The sequence below is a fragment of the Xiphophorus maculatus genome, chromosome 10 (genome assembly GCF_002775205.1).
Source record: "Xiphophorus maculatus strain JP 163 A chromosome 10, X_maculatus-5.0-male, whole genome shotgun sequence".
Classification (NCBI taxonomy): Eukaryota; Metazoa; Chordata; class Actinopteri; order Cyprinodontiformes; family Poeciliidae; genus Xiphophorus; species Xiphophorus maculatus.
Window position 1 is genome coordinate 24,362,359 of NC_036452.1, and position 25,052 is coordinate 24,387,410.

Consider the following 25,052-nt stretch of genomic DNA (forward strand, 5'->3'; position numbering starts at 1 on the left):
ATTTTGTCACTATGTTTAGCACAAAACACAAATCTGTATCAGCCAAAATTAAGAATTTTCAGGTCAGGCTTTTTGAAGATCAGTGATCGGCCAGAAAACTGTAATTGTTGCTGGCCGATTTATTGACCCAGAAATTATTGCGATAAACGTTAACATTGTTGTTTGGAGACCTAGGCCTAACTTCTAGCTTAGAGAATAGATAAATGTTATGTGATGTTTTATTTGTTTTTGCTTTTTTTCCCCTTTAAAAACAGTTGAAGGAAAAGGTGCCTAATTTCCTCAGAACTGGGGACACAGAAATTCTTACTACTCTGCATAATCTTTCCACAACTGATCAAACTGAACTGTGTGTTCTTTGAAAGCTAGCTTCCTATCAACCAGGTTGATGATCTGACACTCTCTGATCACGACATTCTAACAGCTAGTTATCTGACTGATAAACTAGGTCTGTTCTACACTTTCTCTTTTTAAAATGATTGCTGAAAGCTGAGGTTAGGTGAGGATACAAGTCAAGGCTTGTGATAAAGTGATAACCAACAAGTGTTATGCATCTTTACACACTGAAATACAGGCTCAGAGTGTTGGAGGATAAACAATAAAGTCTGATGTGGACATGGGTTTTACACCTAAAGCACAACACAGTCACAATCTGTTCTCTCAACACAAAACTCACATTTTGGTGATACATTATAACACCGCATAGAAAGAATTCGATATGTTAAAATAGCAGTCAGGTACAAACATCTACCTATTATGTATATAATAAGAAACTACTACCACTACACAGTGATAATGGCACTGGAAGAGGAGAATTAAAAGTGCATTACTTTCAAAGTAAGCAAGAGGCAAAGTATGCTGGGTGGGTATGCTGCAGTATTAATGAGTAGAAAGTTCCTTGATATTTCTGCAGTTCAATTCTTACTGAGATGCTAGAGACAGAGCAAAGTGCCTACAGGCTGCATAGCTCTCCCCTGCAGCCTCTCACCTCTACCTGGTGGCTTATTGAAGGGAAACTCCTTCAATCTTTCACTTTAATAAAAACAAACTAATCAGATTTTAAAGTAAAACTGTGATGAAACAAGCATTTGGAGCAAACAATGTGCAAACAGCATGTCTACTATCTTCTATCCACATGGTATTCACTGCTGAGAAAAACAAACATCAGCTTTTCAGTGATCTACCGTCATTTCTGTTTATTTTCACCAGACAATTGATTTTCTACTAAAATCAAATCCAGCAGATGTTCTGAGACTTGAAGCTCATTACCAAACTTAAATCATCGATAATACCATATGTATTATCGATGATTTGGATGTATTATTTGGATGTATGTATTATGGATGATTTGGATGTTTGGATGTTTGAAACATCCAAACAGCAGTAAAATGTTGTGCTGATTTTTTATATTGATTACTGAGAACCAATTTAAATATTTTTAACATGAAATATAAATGGAACAAATATATTCTTCAAAACAAATCTAGCTGTTACACTGTGGTGAGAGATGTTCATCTTATTTCCTGTCAAAATAAAATTATTCTAAATCTAAGTTTGCCTGAATACTTTGAATACTTTTAGGCTTATCAAGATAAGCAAGTCTAATTATCTACTAATATAATAATGATAACACAGTAATATACATCTAAATCATGCAGTCCCCAGCATGATTGTGCTGGCTAGTCTGACGGAGTTGAGTGGGGGTGTCCTGGAGGATGGAAGCTTAGAAACAGCAGCTCCAAGGCAGGGCTAGGTTCACTCAAGTGTTTTGAACAGTTGAGTGGTTGTCACGGGAGATTCAAGGATTTCTAAAACATGCATGAAAGAATGAAGGCAACACACCAGCTATGTTTCTGATGAGTGAACAACATTGTAACATGATGTAAAGCTGGTTGGTGAATGTATTTCATGCTCCCCCAGTGATTCTTTGTGCTTGTGTAACAGCAAACTGCTCACTTGGTGGAGCTCACCTCGCCTTACCTTACCTTACCCTTTGACCTCTCACCAACTGTTTTCCTTTTGACAACCATTAACCTGGTAGCAATTCTCCTCTAAGTGGGGGCAAACCTGAGCAACTCTTTTCATGACACCGTCCCATACTACAGCAAGAAACACCAGCCTGTCTTCACTCCAGTCTGGGGGTTAAAGCACACCTTCCAACTTGCTCCATGCAAGATGACAGAATGGTGAAATCACCAAATGACAGCGGCGGTCAATGAGAGAAGACCCAGGTCCAAATCACATGCTAAGTGACATCTACTGCCAGTTTAAGCTTTATTTATGCTCCAGCTTGGTTTGTGCGTTAGCATGCGTTTCACACATGCTATGGAAAATGCGAACATTACATATCTCTTAGTTCCAAAACTTTTCAACTAAGTGGACAATTCCGAGAGAAAAAACATGGTGCAGGTTTGCAAAAACAGTCACGTAAGTAATGCAGCCCATTTAAACAATAATACCACCACCACACTGCAGGCTAACTAACAACTGTGTTCTTTACTGCTAAACATGTTGTGCAGTGTTACCTGTTTGCTCTACTCTGAAGAATCAGAGTAGTGTCGACGAGACACAGAGCATAAATGCTGCAAAAGTTGTACCCATCTGGTTCCAAAAACAATAAAAAGTTTTGGGGCTGAATGTACATGTGTCAAACATAAACCAAGCTTCACAGCTGGAACAGGGATTGTCAACATCATTCCAACAGAAAGGATTTAAGGTGGTGTGTGAAAGGGTGTGAAGCTTTGAGCCAACTTGATCAGATTTATGAAAATACTTAAAAACAAAGACAAACTGGCAAACAACCTCATTATGGAGACATAAAGAGGCCTTAGGAAGTTTACCAGAAGATGTAAAAGACTGATAACAATCAGACTGAAAACTTGTCTAAAAGAGAAAGATAATGCATCAGAAAGCAGACGTGTATAGCAGCATCTCCAAGAGATGGATTCTGTATCCTGCCAGGTCAGTCACATGACTGAGCTGGTCATGTGACTCCAGCCCCTAAAATGGAAGGTGAGGTCTTACCAGTGCAGGCCACTGGACGTGCTTGGCCTTGGTTCCCTGCAGAAGGCCTGCAGCTCCGGCTCCTCCAGCTGCTCCCTCCTTCCTCTTTGCCCAGACCAGCTGGTGCTCCAGGAGAAACAGCTGGAAATCCTCATAGACCTTCACCCACTCCCTCTTCTCCCACTCCTGGTCATCAAATTCCACATACACCTGAAGACAGAGCAACTCCTGTTAATAACAGCATTCTATCAGAGGAAGGTAATGTGACAGTGTCCAGGGATGATAAAACCACCACCACCATATTCAGCAACTAAAGATTTGTTCTAGGGCTACAGCCAGTGATTATTTTAGTAATCAATTATTCTGACAATTAATTTGATAAAAATTGCCTCATTCTGCATTTTTCATTTAATCACTTAAGCATTTTCTATACAATATTAAAAATACAATAGTTTAACAACTTGCTTGAATACAAAAACAATTTATTGTCTAAAATTCGGTAATGGCATTCCTTTACACAAAGAATAAATATGAAGCTAAAAACAAATCCTTTTAATATTAACATGTGAAAAGTTCGACCCTTTCTGCTGGACTCTGTGTAGGCCTGATCTGGGGATTATTTAATAATATTAATGTGAAAGGTGCAAAACAGGATTTTTATTTATTTATTTATTTTACAAATTGGCACCAGGTGAATCTAAAACTATAACTTGAGTAGTTCTGGGTAGAACATATTAATAGGGTTAAAAGGATTTTCTTTTAATATTAAATGTAAAATGTATCAGTTTTGTACAGTATTACTGAGTATGTTGTTCTTTCAGCAAATGGTGTTTTTGTGTCTGTATAAAATAGCAAACCATTGGTTTAGTTCTGAATTTGACCATTTCTGGCATCGATTCATCAAGATGATTTCGATTAATCATTTCAGCCCTAATTTGTTGTGGGTTTGCAGTTTTGTCACATATAAATGACCTGAAAAAAACTCAAAAAGCTGGTTTTTTGAGTTTTTAAAACAAAGGCTTTTGTTTTAAGACCAAAAAGTTGACCAAACAAACCTGGTCCTATGTGGAAGGAAAACAGGCTGTTCCACCATTTATAAATGTGGAACATTTATAAGTGTTCCCCATCACACACACACATGTGTGTGATGGGGGGGAGGGTTATTATAAAAAGATGAAAGGCCTGGTTAGCTGGTTATTACATTTTATTACATTTTTTAAAACATGCATCAGTTACTCTTGATATTCTAGTTCTCAGATGAAATACAAATAAAGAGAGGTTCCAGAATTCCAGACCTGGAATTTCAAAGCATCTTTCAAAGTGATTCTAAAATGCCATTATAACTAAACCAGTGGCTGGTAGTTAAACAGAGATGAAATCAGAAGAAATAAAGTCAAACCTTTGGCTTTTTCTTTTTTTACATCAATTCCTAATGTATAATAGAAAATGCAATTTGATAAAGTCAACATCCACTGCCAGCAGCCAGAGACCTTTCCATGCCCTCTTTAAGATAATCCATTACTGCTGGAGTGCACAGATGTGCGCATGAATCATCCATCCTTCCCTCGTCTCCTGATTCCATCCTTTTTCTCCTTCATCCCCTCCCCCTCTCCTCTCTTTGCAGGCAGGGTGGAAGACAGAGCGGAAAAGGGATCAACGAGTGCATCTCTCCTTAATCAGCCTCCCGCCCTCCTCCCCTCCCACAATGCCCTGCTGCAGTCAACTGAGTGATCACTCCCAGCCAGAAGGCAGTGAGGGGAAGCAGGCTGGCTCTTTGTTTACGGCTGCTGCAGTCTCTCCACACGTTTGAAGACTTTCCTTTCTTACTGCCTGATGTCATGCTTGCCTCTTCTCCCTCCTGGACGCATTTCCCACTTTGTTTCAACTAAATCATTAAAAGTCACTCTAGGACGCTGGGTGGAACTCCTCCACCTCAGAGAATGGTGGATGACAGATCCAGCCGTTTATTCCTCCTGCATTCCACACAACAAAAGTTGCCCTCAATCACCATCCATTTCTGATGAGGCGATTAGTTGGAGCAACTTTTCCCCATTTGGAAACAATGGCTCATTCATTCATGTAGTGATTCAACTAGATCCACTGACCTTACTCTATAGTTTCATGTCATTTCTGGGGCGATGAGTATGTTCAGCATACTGAGCGCCCCGTCTAAAGCAAAGTTCTACACATATAAAGACATGGGCTGCCAGGAGATTCTCACTGTAGGATACAAAATACTGCTCTCACTGCATTTAAGCAAAACATTGAACATGACCAAATTATTTGTAATTATATGGGACCTATTATACTTTGTTTAAATCTAGTTATGATAGGTCTGTGGGCTATAAAAACCATGTTCATTATGTTTTTACTGGAAATCATCCTCAGATCATTTCTCAGTCTGCTCAGTTCTGCCTGTTGCAAGATTTCAAAATGAGCTGTGTAAGGACTCTCGCCATTTTAAATGCAAATAAGCCACTGTTGGCCACGCCCTCCAAATTTATGTTTACAACCATACATGTGAAAATGGCTGCAAACAGATGAAAATAGTCCAACTGGCCATCTTTGACTCTGAGTGAAACCCAGAAGCAGAAGAAGTGGAGAGTCCTGGCCAATAGAGGTTTCTGGATGGTGAATCAACAACTAAACACCGTCTTTCCCAGCAGCCATTGCACAGCGTATAGAGCTCCCAACCAGCTTACCAGCTCAGCTTGGGTTGCAAGGTAACAAGGCAGTGCGTGCCAACTATGATTTAATAATTGGGAGGCTTTTGAAACGGCTCGATTTCCAGACACCATCAACTTATTGTCATAAAACAGCTGGGTGATAGTATTCAGTTACTTATGTTTTTTGCTTTCTAGAAGCAATAGAGAGGAAATACAAAAAATGCATTAACTGAATTTTGCAAAATAAGTCTCCTTTAAAACAGAAAAACAGTTATCCCTACTGCTTCTAAAATAGTGTCAAATATTGAATATTACAGTTACAAAAAACATTTTTGGAATAACGGAATATATCCAGGAGGATTTGAAATTTTCACCTCTTGCTACCAATCAATTCTAAAGAACAGAGAAATGAGATCACCTGGCTTCTGTAATGCCCTAATGATGTGATTTCTCTTAGTCATCTGTTTTGTGGATTTGGTCTTGTACTTTGGGTTTGCTGTATGTTTTACTGCTGCTGTCTTGGCCAGGCCACTCTTGGAAAAGAGATTTTTTTTATCTCAGTTATTTTTCCTGGTTAAATAAAGCATGCATACATAAAGTACATAAATACATTATATATTTTTAAAGTTTTTCAACATATTTCCAATTTTACTAGCCTCATACAAAAGGGAAAAGTGCAGCAGTGCCTAGCAACAGGTGGGGGCAGCTCTGTGTTCATCTATGCTTCATGCAGCCAGAGAAAACTTCAGTCACTCTTATACTTCATCTGGTTTCTCATTAAAAGGACAAAAAAACATAACTGGAAATATTATTTGGAGCGTCGTTATATCTGGATACTAGCAACCAATCAATGCAGAGACATTTATGACATCAAACTGAGGATGATGGGAGTTGAAACTAATCAGACATTTGAGATAATAAACCAATCATTAACAACTATGACATGTTCAGCTAACAATCATTTGATATCATCATCATCATCATCATCCTCCATCAATGATGGTGAAGCTTTAGGAGGAGAGGGGTCTTCCCGGTGAATCTGTTGTCTTTTTGCTGAGAGTCATCTGAGACTAAATATCTCTTGTGAAAAATGATCAAACAGCCCTTAAAGAAAAGAAATCAAAAGAACTACACTGTCTTCTCAGATAAGAATAATACACATGAGGATTGGGGAAGATCTGTGGCAGAGACTGTTACTATAGTAACTGGGAGTTGCAGTGAGAGCAAGCTGTGGTTCCGTGTGCCATTCTAAGGACTTTTTAACATGTTGATACTAATGAGCTGAGGCCAAAGCCAGGTGTGTGTTTTTGTTTAGTTGGCCTGTCTACATAAATGGAACACACACACACACATGTCTTTAAGGTAGCTAATTGTTAAAATGAGAGTAAAAAATATGAAAGGTAAAACCCTTAAAATGAAAGAAGAAATTCAGTCTAAAACAAAGCTCATGCATCTGCTTTGCTGTTTAGGATTCATATGAATGTGTTCTGAATCTGACTGAAGGGAAGGAGTCGGTGCACATGAAGAAACACTTTTCAGAAGCCTGACATTTCTGCTTCAGACATCCTTGCTTATTAAAACCACATGTAAAACTATTTTCTGAGATTCTGAAATTGGGGTTTTCATTCTCTGTAGAAAAACACTTGAACTGTTTCACTGTGTGTAAAGAATATATTTAAGATGAGAGTTACACTTTCTGAAATAATGGGCAAAAAATATCAAACTTTTCCAAGTGATTCTAATTTTTTTTTAATGTAGTTGTAACAGGAAACTTGTCCCATTCTGGCATCAGCATGGCCAGAGCCAGACACAGTCAGTCTAAACAGGTCTGGACGTCCAACACTACTGGAACTGTAGTCAAAAACAGAACGGTTGATAGGAACAGAAAAATGTCTCAGCTTCATTTGGATTGGTTCACTTTCACACTGCACTAATCAAAGTGGACAAAGTGATACAGTCACAACAGCTGCAGCTCATACAGCCCGATGATGACCGAACCGGAGGGAAAAAACACAAAGAAACGGAAAACCATCCAGCACCAATTGTTCACAATGAAAACTAACCAGAGCCATGCAGACCTGGGCTTCCTGTTTCTAATTTAAACTGATTGATTTCTCACAAGAAGTTGAATGATATGAGCAGAAGGGGGGGCACTGATGTATCCCACATATTACTCTGTACCGACGGTTCATTTCCTTTCTTTGGCATCACTGAATAGTCTGTTTGCGTTTCCCACTGTAAGCAAACCACACAAGTGTTCACTTGCAAGCAAACTGGGACCCACGTTTTCATGTGCACCAGACTTCAAATCAGCTTCCTTCTACTCCTGTCTAAACAAAGTCTGATGGAGACAAAACTCCTTTCACCCAGCATCAGAGGGCTGGAGACCTTTTAACTTCCTTCCATCAAATACTCCCTCAAATTATATGACTGCATGCACACACATACTTAATGCCATTGAATAAAATAGCTCCACACCATTTGTTTTTTGTTTTAATAGAATCCTGTAGCAGCGCCTGGAGCCCAGTCCCAGTCTGGTGCTGGAAACCATTTAGCAACATAAAAGCCCTGGGGATGTCATAGTGTACTTACTTACATAAAGCATCTGTGGATAGTGAAGTTATGTAGAAAACAGCTGACCATCTGGAAGTGAACAGTCAGTTTTATGGACTTAAAAATAAAATAGAGTTCTGCAAGATCATATATTATTATGCTCATTTTTATATCACCAAGGCCCAGCCACATAATGAAGTTAATATTATCTGCATTATCTATAATGCCCTTTGGAATAAATTGAGGGGAATCTGGAACAAGTTCAGACCAGTGAATGTCTAATGGGATTATGGGATCAAAAGGGATTGCTGTAAAGTCAACGACAACGCCAGCAACTGTCTGCTGTCGCTGCTGCTGCAGGTCAATGACTAAATGCAATCTGTGGCCAGATAGGAACTTTTTAAAGGGGCAGTATCATGTAAAATTGATTTTTTTTTTTTAGGTTTTACATCATCCCTACATCCCTATGTCCCCCTGTCGTGGGGACAGATACAGGAAATCCTTCCTGCCACATGCCATCTCACTGTACAATAAAAGCTAAATCATTGTTCTGCACTAATCAGTCCAATTTTGCACAACTGCACTGTGGCACATTTGCTGTACATATATTTACATATACATACTGTACCTGCATTTTTTTTTTATCTTCGCAAGGACTGCTCTAAGTTGCTTTTTATATTGACAGCATGTTATATTTTATTTTTATTTTGTCTACAATTGCTACTCAGTGCTGGTTGTTGTGTGTCTTGTCTCTATGCTGCTGTAACTGCGAAATAATTTCCCTGCTGGGATGAATAAAGTAATTCTATTCTATTCTATTATGTTATAATGTTATTGAATTGTTTTGATGAGATTGTTGTCAATCCAGGTATGGTTCATGAAAGTTTGAGAAATTCTTTAATCTCCATGACAACCATTCAGCTGTTCAAAATGCCTGGTTGGACCTAGCCCCGCCTTCCAGACGTAACTTGTTCTCAGAGCTGCAGTTTCCAAGTTTTAGAGCCTCCGCTTCACAGAGCAACTTCCCAACTCGGCTCCTTCAGACTAGCCAACAGTAATTAACAGACACCTGGTGGAACTGCTGAGCTCTTTATAGGAGCTACTTCTCAGTGAAATGCTGGTAAAGACATTATTAAAGGGTTACCAGAGAAGCCATGTTGTGGTGACTTCATGAAGGCGGAGTTTAATAAAGAGCAGGAGTTTTTAAAGAGACAGAAGATCGAATTTATGCCATTACATTAAGAAGTAAAGTCTCTTTTAATTCAGATTTGATATATGAATATACATTTTTACAGTTACTTTACTGTCCTACAAATGGCACTATGTGAATGGAAAACACATAATACTTCCCCTTTAAATATCATTTGAATAATTAACTAAACTTGATGAACTAACTAGGATTAATTGGAATTTATGGAGTATTAAACCAAAATGATGTTTCTTGTAAAGTGCCTTGGGAAGACATTTGTTGTGAATTGGTGCTATATAAATAAACCAGGAACATTTGCAAAACCGATGTCCTCAAATTATCATTCTCTGTGCATTTTACAGTCAGGCATGAAGCCACATACCTAAAACTGTCTAAACATTACATACAAATCGGGAATAAAAGTCAGGGTGATAATAATCATCAGCAATTTACTATGCGGAATTTTAGATTTATGAATTTAAGCAATATATTGCCACAGTTATCAACTGTAACATTAATAAGCTGTGTGTGTATTGTCATTTAAATGTGGTTTTAGTGGTGCAGTGGAGTATAATCTGCCCATCACCATCAGATGAGGAGCTGATTTCTGGCTGGCTGCACCAGAGGTTCCTGGGAGCCAATGAGCATGAAGCATGAAGCAGCCAACCAGAGTGGAGAGAACAGCCAAATCTGCCTCTTAAATACTGCAGCAGCGAAAACTGGAGCTTTACAGAATACAGAGTAGGAAAAACAGAGGCTGCAAGTCTTACTACTGCTGCTACAACCATGCAGAGTCTTTCTGAAGACAAAGACACAAACAGGTGTTAACCACATCTTGATGTCAGAATTATTGAATGCCATATTTATATTTTAAATGCAGATCCAATAATCACTCAAGCCTGCATATAAGATTCCTTAGCAGTTGAACCATTTTATTAAATTACCTTATAGTATGTTGGTGTTTCAATAAAACTAGTCTTACTTTGAATCTGCTGTGATGAAACTCTTCCTCAAACCCTCCAAGCTCCCTCTGGTAATGAGGTTTCAAGCAGCTTCCTGCTCTTTTCCCACAGACTGAGACTCAGCTTTGCTTTAAGTAATGCAGACTGTCATAGAAAAGACACAAATTGATTTCTCTGGGCAGGAATGAAGTACAAGCAGTTCAAATAATATTGTTTTAAAAAATTAGAAACGTCAAAGATAATTGGTATAAAGACAGACGTGTTCTTTTGCAAAACCTAGAGTTTAACGAAGCAAAATAGAATGGTTTAAAACAACACTGAGAACCATGTCAGATCAACCCTTTCAAGTATGTTAGTATATGATGTATTAAGAAGATGAACATGGACTAATTAGGCACATCTGTCCAAACAGATTTGTTGTATTAGCACCCATTAATTTATTTAGCATCCCGGTGAACCCAGACAGGGCCTGATGAAGGGAAAGACGTTGCTGGGCTCAGAGGGAAAATTATTGGGCTGCAGTTTCTAAACACCGACTGCACAAAGACGATTCTAAGAACCAAATATGGGAATACTGATTTATATGTAGATTTAATATCTACAGATTTAAATCAGGATTCTGAGGATAAATAACCAGAGTCCAAAGTCTGATCACTGTTAATTTTGACAGAAAATTTGTATTTATTTTTAGTCTTTGTAGTCACAATCTAGACATCAGAATTGTTTTAGTTTTAGTCAACCAGTTTAGACTAGTTCAGACTAAAATTTAGTCAACTAAAACTAGTCAATTTAATTTACAAAATCATATTAAAATGTAGCTACTTTATGAATTCACTTTAATTATTAACAACATTAATCATGTTTTTAACCAGTTATGGCAGAACATTATTGTCTGAATATGCAATACATACAGAAACAGCTGCAACTTTTTCAAATGTCTATTTTTTTCACTTTACTTTCAAATATAGCAAAATATTTTTAAAAAAGTTGGCCTGCTTTGCCTGAAAATGATATGAATCATCCATAACAAACGGCATATTGATGAAGTGTTTGGAGAGGCTGGTGAAGGATCACATCATCTCAAAACTCCCTCCTCTTGATCCATTCCAACACTGCACTAGAGCCTGAAACACCAGTAGGGGAAGAATACTCATGGACTTCAGCTCAGCATGTGTAACTGGCTGCTGGATTTCCTCACAGACAGACCCCAGTCTGAGAGGGTTGGTAAAAATGCTTCAAGGGTTATCTCCATCAGCACTGGCTCCCCCAGGGCTGTGTACTGAGCCCACTGCTCTTCACCCTAGTGACCCATGACTGCCAAGCCAGGTTCAGTACGAACCACATCATTAAGTATGCAGACAATACTACAGTGGTGGGTCTCATCCGGGACAACAACAAACTGGCCTACAGAGAGGAGGTGAAACATCTGGTGGACTGCTGTGATGCAAACCATCTAACCCTGAATGTCAACAAAACAAAAAGAAATTGTTGTTGATTTCAGAAAAAATCTGTTAAGTCACACACTCCTCCTCATCAATGATGCGGCAGTGGAGCAGATCAGGAACATTAGATTCTTGGGGATACAGATCACTGACACTTTGACCTGGTCCCTCCAAACCTCTGGTCTGGTGAAGAAAGCTCAACAATGTCTGCACTTTTTACGTAGGATGAGAAGAGCAAACCTGCCCCTCCATGCTCACCACTTTCTACAGAGGGACAATAGAGAACAAACTGACCAGCAGCACCTCTGTCTGGTTTGGAGCATGCAACACCTCTGACTAGCAACGTATAGAGAGAATGATGAGGACAGCTGAGGGAATCATTGGGACTGAGTTTCTTTCCATCCTTGTCATCCTAGACCCTTCCACCCTCAGCATGGTTTGTTCTCCCTGCTGCCCTATGGGAAAAGATTCAGCAGCTTCAAATGCAGAACAACCAGATTCCACAACAGCTTCATGCCATAAGACCACTAAACTGCCATTAATTTATTTATAATTATTATTTATTATTTATAATTTTATTGTATATACTTATATTGAACTTTTATTACTTATTATTTTATTATTACTGGGCCTTGCAACAAAATTTCTTTCAATATGTACATTTTAAATGTACAATTGAATGACAATAAAAACAGTCTATGTCTACGTCTATATTGCAATCTTCATAAAAAAATAACTGTAAATCACAAATAATCATCATCAGGACTCCAAAACACTGACTTTAGTGTCCTTCGTTTTTCTAATTTGATGGTAAGCTGAAGAGCCCAAGCTTTAACGTCCTGAGGTGTTGCTTTAATATTTTCACATCATGTTCTTTCCTCACCATGTCATTTCACTATCAGACACAACTTTATTCACCACGTTCGTCCATACAAACAAGGAATTTAACTAGGTCTCAATGAAGGCAATATAAATATATCATACATAAAAAGAATTGTTGTTTCTGTAAATACACATGTACAGTGTTTTCACAAAACAGAAAGTCATCAGGGTGCTCTGCCTGCTCAGTGTTCATCAGAAGAACAGCCTGTTGAGAAACACAGTCTCTGTGGTGGATCGTTTGTACAAACAGTGCTCTGTAACACTGACCTGAGGTAAAAGTCTAAACAGTTTGGGTCCGGGATGTGTGGGGTCTGCAGAGATGTTAGCTGCTCCTTTCTCGACAGTAGGCCTTTCAAGGTCCTGGACCTCTCTGTGACCTGATTGGATGTTGCAGTCTGGACCTGTCCATACTGCAACCACCACTGTATACCACTGGATATACAGTAGTAGTCCTTTGTAAGATGCAGCTTATGTAAATTAGTAGGACTGGTGTTAAAAGATAGCAAGGAACTGGTTATATACTCTCTCCATAGAAGTGTTACATGACTGGCGGAAACATTTATCCAGGATTCTGGTAATTAAAGCTTGGTCCATATTTAGAACTCAACAGTAATTATTTTTATTTATAAAACTGTTTGGTTTTGCCAGCTTTATTTACCTACAGTCTGATTTCTCATCTGCAAAGATGCAAATCAGCATCTGTTTATTTTATTGGGAACATTTACCAGGATAGGGACATTAATGCCCTGGTTTCAGTTAACTATAGAACCTCATAATGTGTTATAATTTATTCATGTGTTAAGTGTGAAATGTGAACTTGTGTTTAAATGATTAAATATGCTAACGTGTCAGAAGAATTGAATGCAGTGCATAGTGATGTGTGAGCTGCGTAGGAGTGAGACAGGCTGCCGGTTAGTGACCGGGTTGGAACATCTGACAGCAGCAGTGGAAGCATAATGAACACTCCTCTGTGTAAACTTCAGAGATGATCGTTACTGCAGATGCCCAGCCTTTACAATCTGAAGCCAGAGAATGTCTCTGATGGAATGAGACATCCTTACAAGGTGAGATGGAAAACAAAAAAAGCTGAACGTGTTGTGTTGCGATGGCAACAGGCTTTCAATTCTCATTCTAACAAATAATCTGATTAAAATTGGCACATGTTCAACAATGTTGTCACTAGAGGTGCACCATCCAATATTAATGTCCGTATCAGTGACAATGTGACCGATCTATTCAGTCCAATTCTATGCTTTGTGGTCTGAGTGACGTCATGCGCTGGCAAATAGGCAAGTGTGTGTTAGTATGAGAAGTCCTAGTTACAGCATAAAAATGCCAAACATTGTAGCGATCTGGGATTCTGTTCCCTTTTGTCATATAACAGGACTGATTAGCTCAATAAATCTCCTCAGTTTCACCTGTTCTTCAACAAAAACATTTCTCAAAAGAAATCTATTTAAAAGTCAAGAGGTCAGAACAAAGACAGGTAGAAATAGGTGAGGAGAAGCAAGGTCTGAAATAATGAAACAGGTTAGCATAAAGAAAAGATGAAAGGTTTCTAAATAATCTTTTTTGAAATGTAAAGTAAATGTTTGTATTTTTAGGAAACAGTGTAATGCAGGCATCCATAAATGCAGTGGAAAACACAAAAGCACTAATCAGGACCGGGGTAGTGGATCAAACTGAGCATAGCCGGAGGAGAAGCAAGAGAATTAAAATGACTGTAGCAATGTGAGAAAATCACTTCATGTATAAAGAACAGAAAAGTAATTAAAGTGATTCAGAACTGAATGTCTTTTTTTGCAGTGAGAGAGAAGAGCTTCTCATTCAACTATGAGCAGAAAGACGTTCAAATCTCCAAAATCAAAGAAAAACTGTGAAATAAAAATGTTTGCATGTTTGAAGTTTGGCATTTTTATGGTTTTAACTAGGACACACATTTGTCTTTTCATCATGCTCAAATTATTTAGCCAGTAAGAGAATAATCTAGTCCAGGTTTGAAGAGTCTAGGTGTTGTAGTTTTCTAGCTGGAGCAGTTCTAGTGTGGTCCAGATGCTTAAAAAGTGCTGAAATCGCCCCTTACTGAAGTTCCACAAATTAAATAAAGAGTTCACAAATATCAAAGTTGGTTTTAATTATTCTACCATTAGTTGAGAATAGTCCAAGGTTGAAAAGTCTAGGAGTTTTTTAATTAGAGCAGAGGGAAAATGCTAAAGGTAGTGAAGAATTAGGTGGAATCGCCGTTTAGCCATTTCCCGACTCGGAAGCTGCAATCAGAAACCAACTTCAGCCTCATGACCAATTGTCGGACACTTTAAACATTCTCTAGCATATTCACAGTAGCAGGATATCCATTTGGAGACGAACATTCAACCTAACCGCCTGCAACCGGAGGTCAAAACAGAAACCACATGGTCGAGTCTGAACACAAACCAACAGTCTACTTTATTCTGCTGACCATGAGCTGCCCTCTGCAGCCACCACCAACCAGTGGGCCTTGACTGAGAAAATAATGACGTCCGTTGAACCGTTTGAGGAGTTTAATAGGAAGGTGAACACAGCTACAACCTCTACAGCTGATGTCATCCCAAGCATCACCGTTCTCAAACACCTCTCTGTGGAAACCGAGGATGCTAAACCACGACCGTGAAAAGACAGTCTTAGCAGCTGTTGACAAGCAATTTAGCGCCGTGGAAGATGAACCTCTGTATGAACTTTCAGCTGGACCCTCGATACAGACAGCTCAGACTGTATTCATATAACAGGAATGATTAGCTCAATAAATTACCAGCATGGTGATATACTTTGATGTTTTTGTTTCTCTCCTTGTGACAAACATTATGCAACTGTAATAGAGATTTGAGCAGATAAATATACCCACCTTAGACACTACAGTAATCGCTTATAGGTGAAATTATTCGATAACTGGCAAATGCGATCTTTCTATCTATCTATATTTATTTATTTTTACCTCGCGAAGTATTACCTTTTGAGTTAATATTTGCACCCAATGCATTTTGTTTTTTCTGATTTCTCACCAGTCCAGACTCAGTTAACCAGTGGAAGAATGCACTAGCCAAGGAGCTGGAGGAAGACTTGAGGACTGCTACTGCTGATGGAGCAGCCAAGGCTTTAGAGCCACCAGAAGGAGCAGCTGAACAGCTAGATGGATATTTTACAAAGGAAACCATTCCTGACACAGATACAAATACTGGGGAGTCAACAGCCTGCGGTTTCCTGGCCTTGCTGCTGCCAGTGCCTTCATGTATCTCTGCGCAGAGGGTCAAAAGTGAACGGCTGTTCAGCACAACCTCCACTATCCTGGATGAGAAGTAAACCAGACCAACAGCCAAGAGAGCAGAAATGCTAGCATTCTTAAGCAAAAACCTGCCGGTGATGTTTAAGCCTGATCTTGAGAAATGCGAGAAATCCGTTAGATCAGATCACTGATACAAAACATGACTAGAAGCAAATATCAGATTATTTTAATCTAAACTAGCCTGTGCGGGCTACTGCAGCGGTGCAGGGTAAAACACATCTCACATGTTTACTTGTGGTGTGTTCACACCAAACAGGTCTGATGCTTCAAGTTCGACACATGCACTTTTTGTGTGTTCACAACAAATGCATTTTGGGCATCTGGTGCGTCTGGGTTACATTCAAAGTCTATGTGGAGCGTCGGACACATTGGACTTGCTCGACACGTCAAACGTTCAAAACGCTCCAAACGGTTCAAATTGCGCCCCGTTAGACTCGAAATGCGCCGCCATATAGACTTTGAATGTAAATCAGATGCTCAAAACAGTTCCAGAAATGGTTCAGAATTCCTGAACCATTTCAAAGGTTCGTTGCAGTTTATTTTTTCATGTTTGCCAAAAGTTGTGAATCTATGGTTTTTGTTAGTTTCAGGTTCTTTATTATTATTTATTTTACAATGAATGTTATAATAGCGCTAACTGATAGGGGTGCATCAATTTATCAGCTAGCTGATTTGTCGGTGTGGATTTATTTAACTGTGGGAGATCGGTGAGTGGCCGATAATTACATGCTAATCTTATCCACTAATCTGATCTCCCTCAGCAAAGGTCTAAAAATCAACCTTTGTCCTCTTCTGCTCTGCTGTGAGAGTCTGACTGACTGACCAGCCCGCCAGGTCATGTCAGCACGTTTGCAGTTAACAGTCACTTCACTGTTAACAACTCAGCAAGTCTCTTGCTATATGTAGCAACATTTCCGATAAAACAAAAATGTTGGTGTCAGTCAAAATCAGAATCGACAGGTCAGGCTTTTTAAAAATGAATAATCAGATAATTGCCCGAAAACTGCTATTGGTGCTCCCCCCTACTAACTGAGCAAATGCAAGTTGTGATTTTTATTTATTTACTTTACATTTTTATGGGTGTGTGCAGAATTTTCAATAAATTTGTAATTCAGTGAATTTGTCTGCGTTTAAAAAAAAACAAATGTAAGTTAATTCAGCACTGTTCTTCTGTATCAGATCAGTATCGGACACAGGAACCTCATATCTTTATCGGTATCAGTAGTGAAAAACGTGGATCAGTGAGTTATGACTAAAGTCTGCAGTAGTTGTGCTGGTCTGGAAAGAGAGACGATAGGTGACAGATGGGAGCTGAATCATTTAGGATTTAAATCTGTATCCATGGCAACAGCTTTCCTAAACAGGTCTGTGATTTTCTATCAGCTGCATGATTTCACATTGGTGCACTGTGCACCACATCCAAGCTGAGATAATTATGATGCAAAGGTAGAACCAAAGCAGAAGAAGCCACTGCTGCTGCACACATAATGAAATACAACCAAACCCATTTCAGAGCTCTGTGCAGCAGGTTCTGGAATGCTGGTAAGGGGAAAGGTAATCCAGTCCAGATCACCATCAACACACTCAATGCTGTTCACACTGCAGTGACCAACAGAGAGCAGCTTCATGGACTTCAGCTATGAGATTTTTCAGCCGCAGAACAAACAGACCAAAAGCAAGAAAAATCAGTTCCTCAGAGATTAAATTCATATTTATTGATGTGTGTCAGACACACAATGCCTCAAGTGATTTTTAATTTAATAGGTTATAATCAAATTATTTAAGCCATTAATGCTTGGCTGTTATAATCATATACATACATATACAGTCACACACACACGTATATAGAATTTATATCCTCCGTCTTTAGTGTACAGAGTGAAATATGAAAATCAATACAAATCTGAGGCACACCAGTAAATTGTTTCAAAAATGTCCTGTGTGAGTTACAACTGCCCGTTTGGCAGGAGTAATTCAAAAGTTTTCACAAACTTTATACTATTTACATATTTAAGTTTTTCCCCATAACTTTGTTTCAGAGGAGAAGAACATAATGTGGAAAGGTGGTGGTTTTTATGCCATAAGACATTTTAAAAGCTACAGCTTCTGATATCACACATCACACAGTTTAAGTAGGTCAATGCACTGCATAGAGCTGCAGCCAAAACAGACACTCCCCCTGGATCCAGTCAATGAACCCTGTTCTTAAAGGGACAGTACTATGTGTTTTTTGTCACATATTTGAATTTTATGGCACAATCAAGTTACTATGTTAATTTCAGTTGTTATAAAAGTGCTGTATACATCAAATGCAAAATTTAATACATTTTAAATTAAGCCTCTCTCTCTTTAAAAAATACCTGCTCTTTCTGGAACTCTGCTGTCAGGAAGTCATTACAACATGGCTCCTCTATTAACCTGCTGACAACGTTTTTACTGGAGTTACACTAAGAAGTAGCTCCTAGAATGAGCTACATCTGATAGAAAGGTCAGGTGTTTGCAAATTTGGCTAGTCTGGAGGAGCGGAGTGGGGGGACAGGGTGCGGGCTGCTCTGTGAGGCAGAAGCTCAGAAACTTGGACGCTGCAGCTCTGAGGAAGACCTGCATCCCAAAGGCAGCGATAGGTCGGTGTTTTGCACAGAGGAATGGTTGCCACGGGTGATTAAAATATTTCTTAAACATGCATGGAAGAATCAAGTAAACCCTTCAGGTATATTTTTGATGAGGGGATAACATTATAACATGATGTAATGCTCAAAAAAGTCAATTTTAAAAAATACTGTCCCTTTAACAGCAACCCTTGCAGAGAACTGGGACCATTTACAGCAGGTGAGGGGCTCTGTTGTGTAGGCTCACTAGGTGTAAGCTGAAGTAATACCCAATGACGGAATGAAGAGACATTCCTTCTTCCACAGGGTTGGTTCTCTCTGGGAAAACCACATGGGAACGGACATGACAAGACTGATCCACATGGTGAGGATGTGTAGCAGGGTGTGGAGGTCTGGGAGAAACCCCAATGAGAGAGGAACAGAACAAACAGAAATGGTAGAGAGATAACTAGCAAGGCAGAGATGGAGCTTAAGGAAACCAATAGGAGTGACGTGTTCAATGTCTCTGCCGCTCAAACACTACTCATTTATTTCCTCAAGGGGTGTGTGATCCAGACAGGGTGGGGAGGGGGTAAGAACAGGCCCAAAAATAGCATGGCGGTGTAGACGTAGGATGAGACGACAGCAACAAGTTGAGTCATTGATTTTGATCAGCAAAATAAACTCTGTGCTACAGGAGACGAGCCAACAGCAGACAGACAGACAGACTGACTGACTGACTGATCCAACCTGCTGCTGTCTGACCGTCCCACTCTGCACGGCTTCACTGCAGTGACACAAAGATTTTATATCCAACAAACAGTAGCAGAGATGTCATCACTTCTCATTACTGTTTCTATGGTGTCAAATGGAAATGTGAGTCATTTCTGTAACTACGCCTGATAAAGCAGCTTATTTAGATCTGCCCTAATCAAACAGAAAAGCATGAGTTTTAAAAAGAGGTCAAAGCTAGAGAAACAAGCGCATGTCTCTCTCCTGACACTTTTACATCCTTGCCTGATTTTCCTTCCTTTTTTCTCTCAGTCCATCTCTCTTGATAATACAGCTCTAATAATAGCAGAGTTGTATTGAGACAATTGTTTGGAATCTAGGGCAGCCGCAGCAGAAGCAGTATGGGAAAATCCCTCTCGTCTGGCCCACGCTGTATGGCTGCTTGCACAACGCAGGCATACATGGATTTTATTAATCCCTCTGTCCTGGGCAGGGATAAAGAAAGGCCGGCCATCTTTAGAAACCAACAGACATCACAATCAGTTAATGACCAAACTGCTAAAAAAAAGCAAAACCAAACAAAACAACTCCCATGTCTCCAAAACTTAAAAGGCAGGAATTCCGAAGTACTACAATAAACAGTGATAAAAATGTTGTGCATTAATTCACATATTTCTATCAGTGCAAAGTCATGCTCTGAATTTCAGTTAGCATAACTGAAATTCAGTCATGCTAACTAAATATGGATATGTAAACACTGTCTGCAGATGCTCCGGCATTAGAAATCACTACAGCTGAGTCCTGAGGGCTAAAATCGTCTCAGATAAAAACATTTTTTAACTCAATTAAAACTGAGCAGATTTGGATTTTAGGAATGCATTATTAGTCAACTATTAAACTATTAAATTATTATGAATGAACATCTGACTGGAGCTAAAGGTTAAGTGATGTTGGGTTTTTGTTTACAGATCTACTTCATGTTCACACACACAACCCTAAAGTGAGTCGTTTCCTTATAAAGGTGACAACATCAAGCTGCTGACTTTGAGCTCTTCCCCATCTGTCTCAGCTGCTGGCTGAGTGTCACAACTTCAACACACTGACTGCAACGCTGCGCTGCTCACAGATTCACCTCCCTGGAAATCAGACAGGTATGCAAAAACATGGCAAATGGACAATATCTTAAGAATTTATGGACTGGCTCATAAATTGGCCAGCCTTCCAACCAATAACTGAGTATGCAAACTAGGGCTGAAACGATTCATCGAGTAACTCGATTACAAAAAATCCTCGAGGAAATTTATCTGCCTCGAAGCTTCGCTAAATTTATTGTATTGTAATAAGCAATGCTGTTAAATACGCAGCACACTGGTCTAGCCGGAGGGTTTTTGTGTTGCACAACGCTACCACTTCCGTTAGCGCCTGGAGCACATATGCTAAGTTTGTAGCTATGGAGGGAACCGGAGAATGCTCAGAAGGAGAACCCCGAAAGCGACAAAAAATTTCAAAAGTTTGGGAACATTTTAGGCTAAACAGAAAGGACAACACAGCGCAATGCATCCACTGCAAAGCAGAATTGGCGTACCACAACAGCACGACATCAATGTTGCAGCATCTGAAGAGAAAACACCCGCTACATGCATCCAACTCATACACGGTTGCCAACAGGTAACGTTTATGTTCTCTTTGCTAACTACATTGTGTGATAATCTGCCATGTTATAGATGTAAATTGAGGCACATTATTTTGCTAACGTTACATCTAAACATAGCGGTTACTTAACCGGGTGTAGTGTAAATTGTATGTGAGGGTGGAACTGAGAGAAATTATGCAGGACTTAATGTAAGTTTGTTAATAAAAATACGCAGCAACAGATTACAGGCATAAGCTGAAAAGCATTTATTTATTGGTGTCTTTCCATCCTGAAAAGTTACAGTCTTTTCTTCTCGCTACTGTTATGTATGAATTAGAAATTTTTGATTAATATTTTTTGTAGTAATTCTATATTTGTTTATACCTAAGCAATCAAGAATAAATAATAGCATCGTTTTAATAAAAATAGCAACATTTTTGCATTTTATCATGACTAGTTAAGGCTGCAGAACTCTGTACAAACTCAAACCTTTACATTTTGAGTAAGTTTATTTTTTTCCTAACATATAGATTACATTCTGTTTTCCAATACATAAAAAACATTTCACTGCATTTAGATTTTTCTGTGATGGTTAAAAATAATGCTTTTAATTAAAGCATCCTCAAAATTGCGTTATCAATAAAATGTTAGAGTTAAATGAGTTGTTTACTTAGTTCTTTTACGTGTATGTGTATTACTCACTGAAGATAAATACATAAACTAAAAGCTGGAGTATAGACATTTTTATAAGCATATTTGTGAGCCTGCCACTTTATTATTTGAATATAATTTAATATCTTAGTATAACTTTTCTTCAGGTTAAAGCAAACTACTGTTACAAGTAAACTTTCTAAACTACAAACATTTAACTGTTAGGGATGCTCAAAAAGGAGATATTGGACTGATCTGGACTAACTGGTGTTATTGCAGATTTGCCAATAGTTTATTTTATAAATTTTTTTTATCCGATTACTCGATTAATCGTAAGAATAATCGATAGATTACTCGATTACTAAAATATTCGTTTACAACAGCCCTAATGCAAACTCAGGCGATCCAAACATCCCAGCTGTTTTAAACAACTACAAATGGCTCAAGTCTTGTGGTATAAATACAGTCTTTACAGATGACTGACAGGATAAATCTTACCATCTGCAACCTGCGGCTCCGGAGCCACAAATGGCTCTTTGAATCTTCTACAGTTGTTCTTTAGAACTTTAGCTAAGACGATTAAAGAAAATAAAACTAGTCTTTCTAAATATGGATACAATAACAACAACAGGTATTGCATTTGTGGAAATGTGATACTTTTCTTGTCATTAGGTTTGGAAAGTATGTGCTCATCTTTTATATAACTTTCCACAAATATCTTATAAAAGACAATGTATACATCTTTTTTTTTTTTAAAAAACGTCTTATGTTGGTTTGGATATTATTTTAAAACATGACAAATAAAATGTTGGCTCTTCAAAAATGACACATTTTCTATAGTAGATATTCATCAAAAATGAGAAGCTGTCTTTTTCAAAAGATTGTTATGGAACATGTATGGCGCCTCCAAATGGGGTATTTTAGCTGCATTGAGGGTAAAAAGGGCTCTTTGGACTAGAGGATGCAGAGCCCCAGCCTAGAAAACTGGCCCATATTTTACATGCTCAGGGTGTTACGAGTTTCTACCTGTATGCTATCTGACTCTCCCTGCAGGTGCATTTTAGCCTCTCAGTTTATGTTAATTAACACCACTAAGCTAACACCAAGTGTTGTTTTACAGTCCAGGCTGGTTGTGTGTGAGCACAAACCTACACTAACACACACCGAAGAACACACAATAAGCTTCTCACATTTCATAGCAGAGACAAGACTGGAAGCACTTGGGGAAATTAGTTTCTTACTCATCTCCTCTGTACCTCCTATGTTCCAGACCCCAATGGAGTCCATTCAGCTTTCTTTCCATTACTTCACTATGCACAGTGCAGTAGAAGAACCTCATGTGTTATTACTGTCATCACACATTATTCAGCTGAGTGAGTGAAATTTTAGCTAACATGCCTTAAATTACTTAAGTATAACATTTAGACATGTCTTTAGTGGACTTCACCTTTTTGAAACCACAAACAAAAAGGCTGAAAATTTCCTTAAAGATATAAATCCCTTTTATTATATGTTAGCATTTCTGAACTCTACTCTAGTTTGAACTGTTGATATTTATTACTGCTTTAGGAGGATTTCTTTCTCTGGATGTCCATAGTGACATTTTGTAGCACAATCAAGCATTTTTTATATCTTCAGTTGTTATAAAAAATGCTGTATGGATTTAAAAGATTTTTCAGAAGCTCCAACTTTTTTCACACACACCCTCCTTAGCATGGCAATGCTCCTCCATGATGCCATTTACAACTGTTCTTGGGAGCTTTATAATGAGAAGACCTTCATATGATGAGCTCAGCGGACACAGTTCCTCCAGGTCTTAGAATGAAAGAATCAAAGCAACACGTCAGCTGTGTTTTGATAAAGGAACAACACAACATGATATAAAGCTCAAAAAGTGGATTTTATATAACATCCACCTTTAAATGACAAAAGCCTGTGGGAGTGCTTCCTTGTTTCTGTAAAAATCTGTTAAACCACAGTTTTTATTGTGCCTCAGGAAAGATTTGGTGTGGTAAATGCAGCGATAATCATGGGGAACTAATATTGTTCCCAAAAAACTAGCCTGTTTGTTACAACCTGTCGTTCCTACGGAGTCCCATAGGGCACATGGGGAAATCTTTTCTTTTGCATTGCCTCGCAAAAGTATTACATTTTCTCACAATAAATATTGCATTCCCTTGAAATAAATGAGCAAATATACCTGAATCTATTTCGTGAACAGTCATAATAACAAATGTCTATTTAAAATTGCCCCACATTTTAACTTCATCACACAGTTCCTTTTCTTTTTTATATCTTAATATTGTTACGACCATCCATCAATCCTTCCTTATCAAAGCCACAATGTATGTGTGTGTATGTCTGACTCCAAATTCTAAACAGGGTTTCCACTAAAACCTGCACTAAAACAAACAGGGCATTTTCATGTGGCGTATATATGCTACAGGCTACAGCATCTGAGAGACAGGCATGGAGTGCAGCGCTGTCTGCTGGCTTGTTAACGCTAATCACAGTTGGGTTTAACTTTAGTTCCAACTTAATTATATAGCTTTTAAGAGCCAAACCTCACAGTGCAACTCTGACTTCCAAAAATAAAAGGCCTGTTTACGTTTGGTCCAGAAAGGCCAGAACCATGGAAGCTTATGTTTGTGAATTAACATGAAAAATCTAGAAGGACAAACTATTTATAGTTTAGAAGGCAGTCTTTCCATTATAGTAGTAGAACAAGTGTCATCATACTTGTCAATGTAACTGATGACATCAATAATGACTTGACAATAATGCGAATTTTAGTCAAAAGATTAATTTTATGGTTATACATTTTCCTGTTTGTCAAGAGTCCCCCCCAAACAATCTACAGCAGTATGTCTGTGTCGATGCATGTTACATAGTAGCTAAGTGCAGCTAGCGGTACTGGCTGGCTGGCTGCGCTACCACATCAATAACAAGCATGGCAGAGTGTCTGATAAATGCCAAATGAGTTCTACAAAGTTTTTCAAGGTTTTAGATGCTTTTCACCAGGTTTGGTGAAAAGCATCCAAACCTGGTTCTCCAGTTTGGCGAGGATAAACAGTGATTTATGCACAACCTGAAAGGTTGCCTACAAACCGCAGCAGCAGCTCCAAGAATGGACTAAGAGGTTGGGGACAAAGAGGATAAAGCTACAGTAGGTTTTCTAAAAGCTGCTGAATGCTCTGAGGTTAGCTGTTTGTCTGCAACATCTTCCAATTCATCTGCACATTTGCCAGATGAAGGACCTGGGTCTGCTTGTGTTCATGTGCTGACTTTACTTTTTTATGTTATCTTGTTTTAAGTCACATTTAGTGGGTACATAATATCAAAATCTAAAAGATTTAAAATATAAGCCAAATTTGTAAATAATGCACACTTAACAAATACTAGTCATTTTAATGTTGGTCTCTACTACTACCAGCG

General features: G+C 38.6%; 1 protein-coding gene across 2 annotated transcripts in view; it reads right to left on the minus strand.

Moving 5' to 3' along the window:
• Positions 1 to 25,052, minus strand: part of jmjd1c (jumonji domain containing 1C) — a 122,675-nt gene that overhangs the window by 58,068 nt on the left and 39,555 nt on the right. For both annotated transcript variants that reach the window (XM_023340614.1, XM_023340613.1), the window contains exon 2: positions 3,022 to 3,210. In XM_023340614.1, coding sequence (XP_023196382.1) covers positions 3,022 to 3,210 — 189 coding nt within the window. The remainder of the gene's footprint in view (positions 1 to 3,021; positions 3,211 to 25,052) is intronic.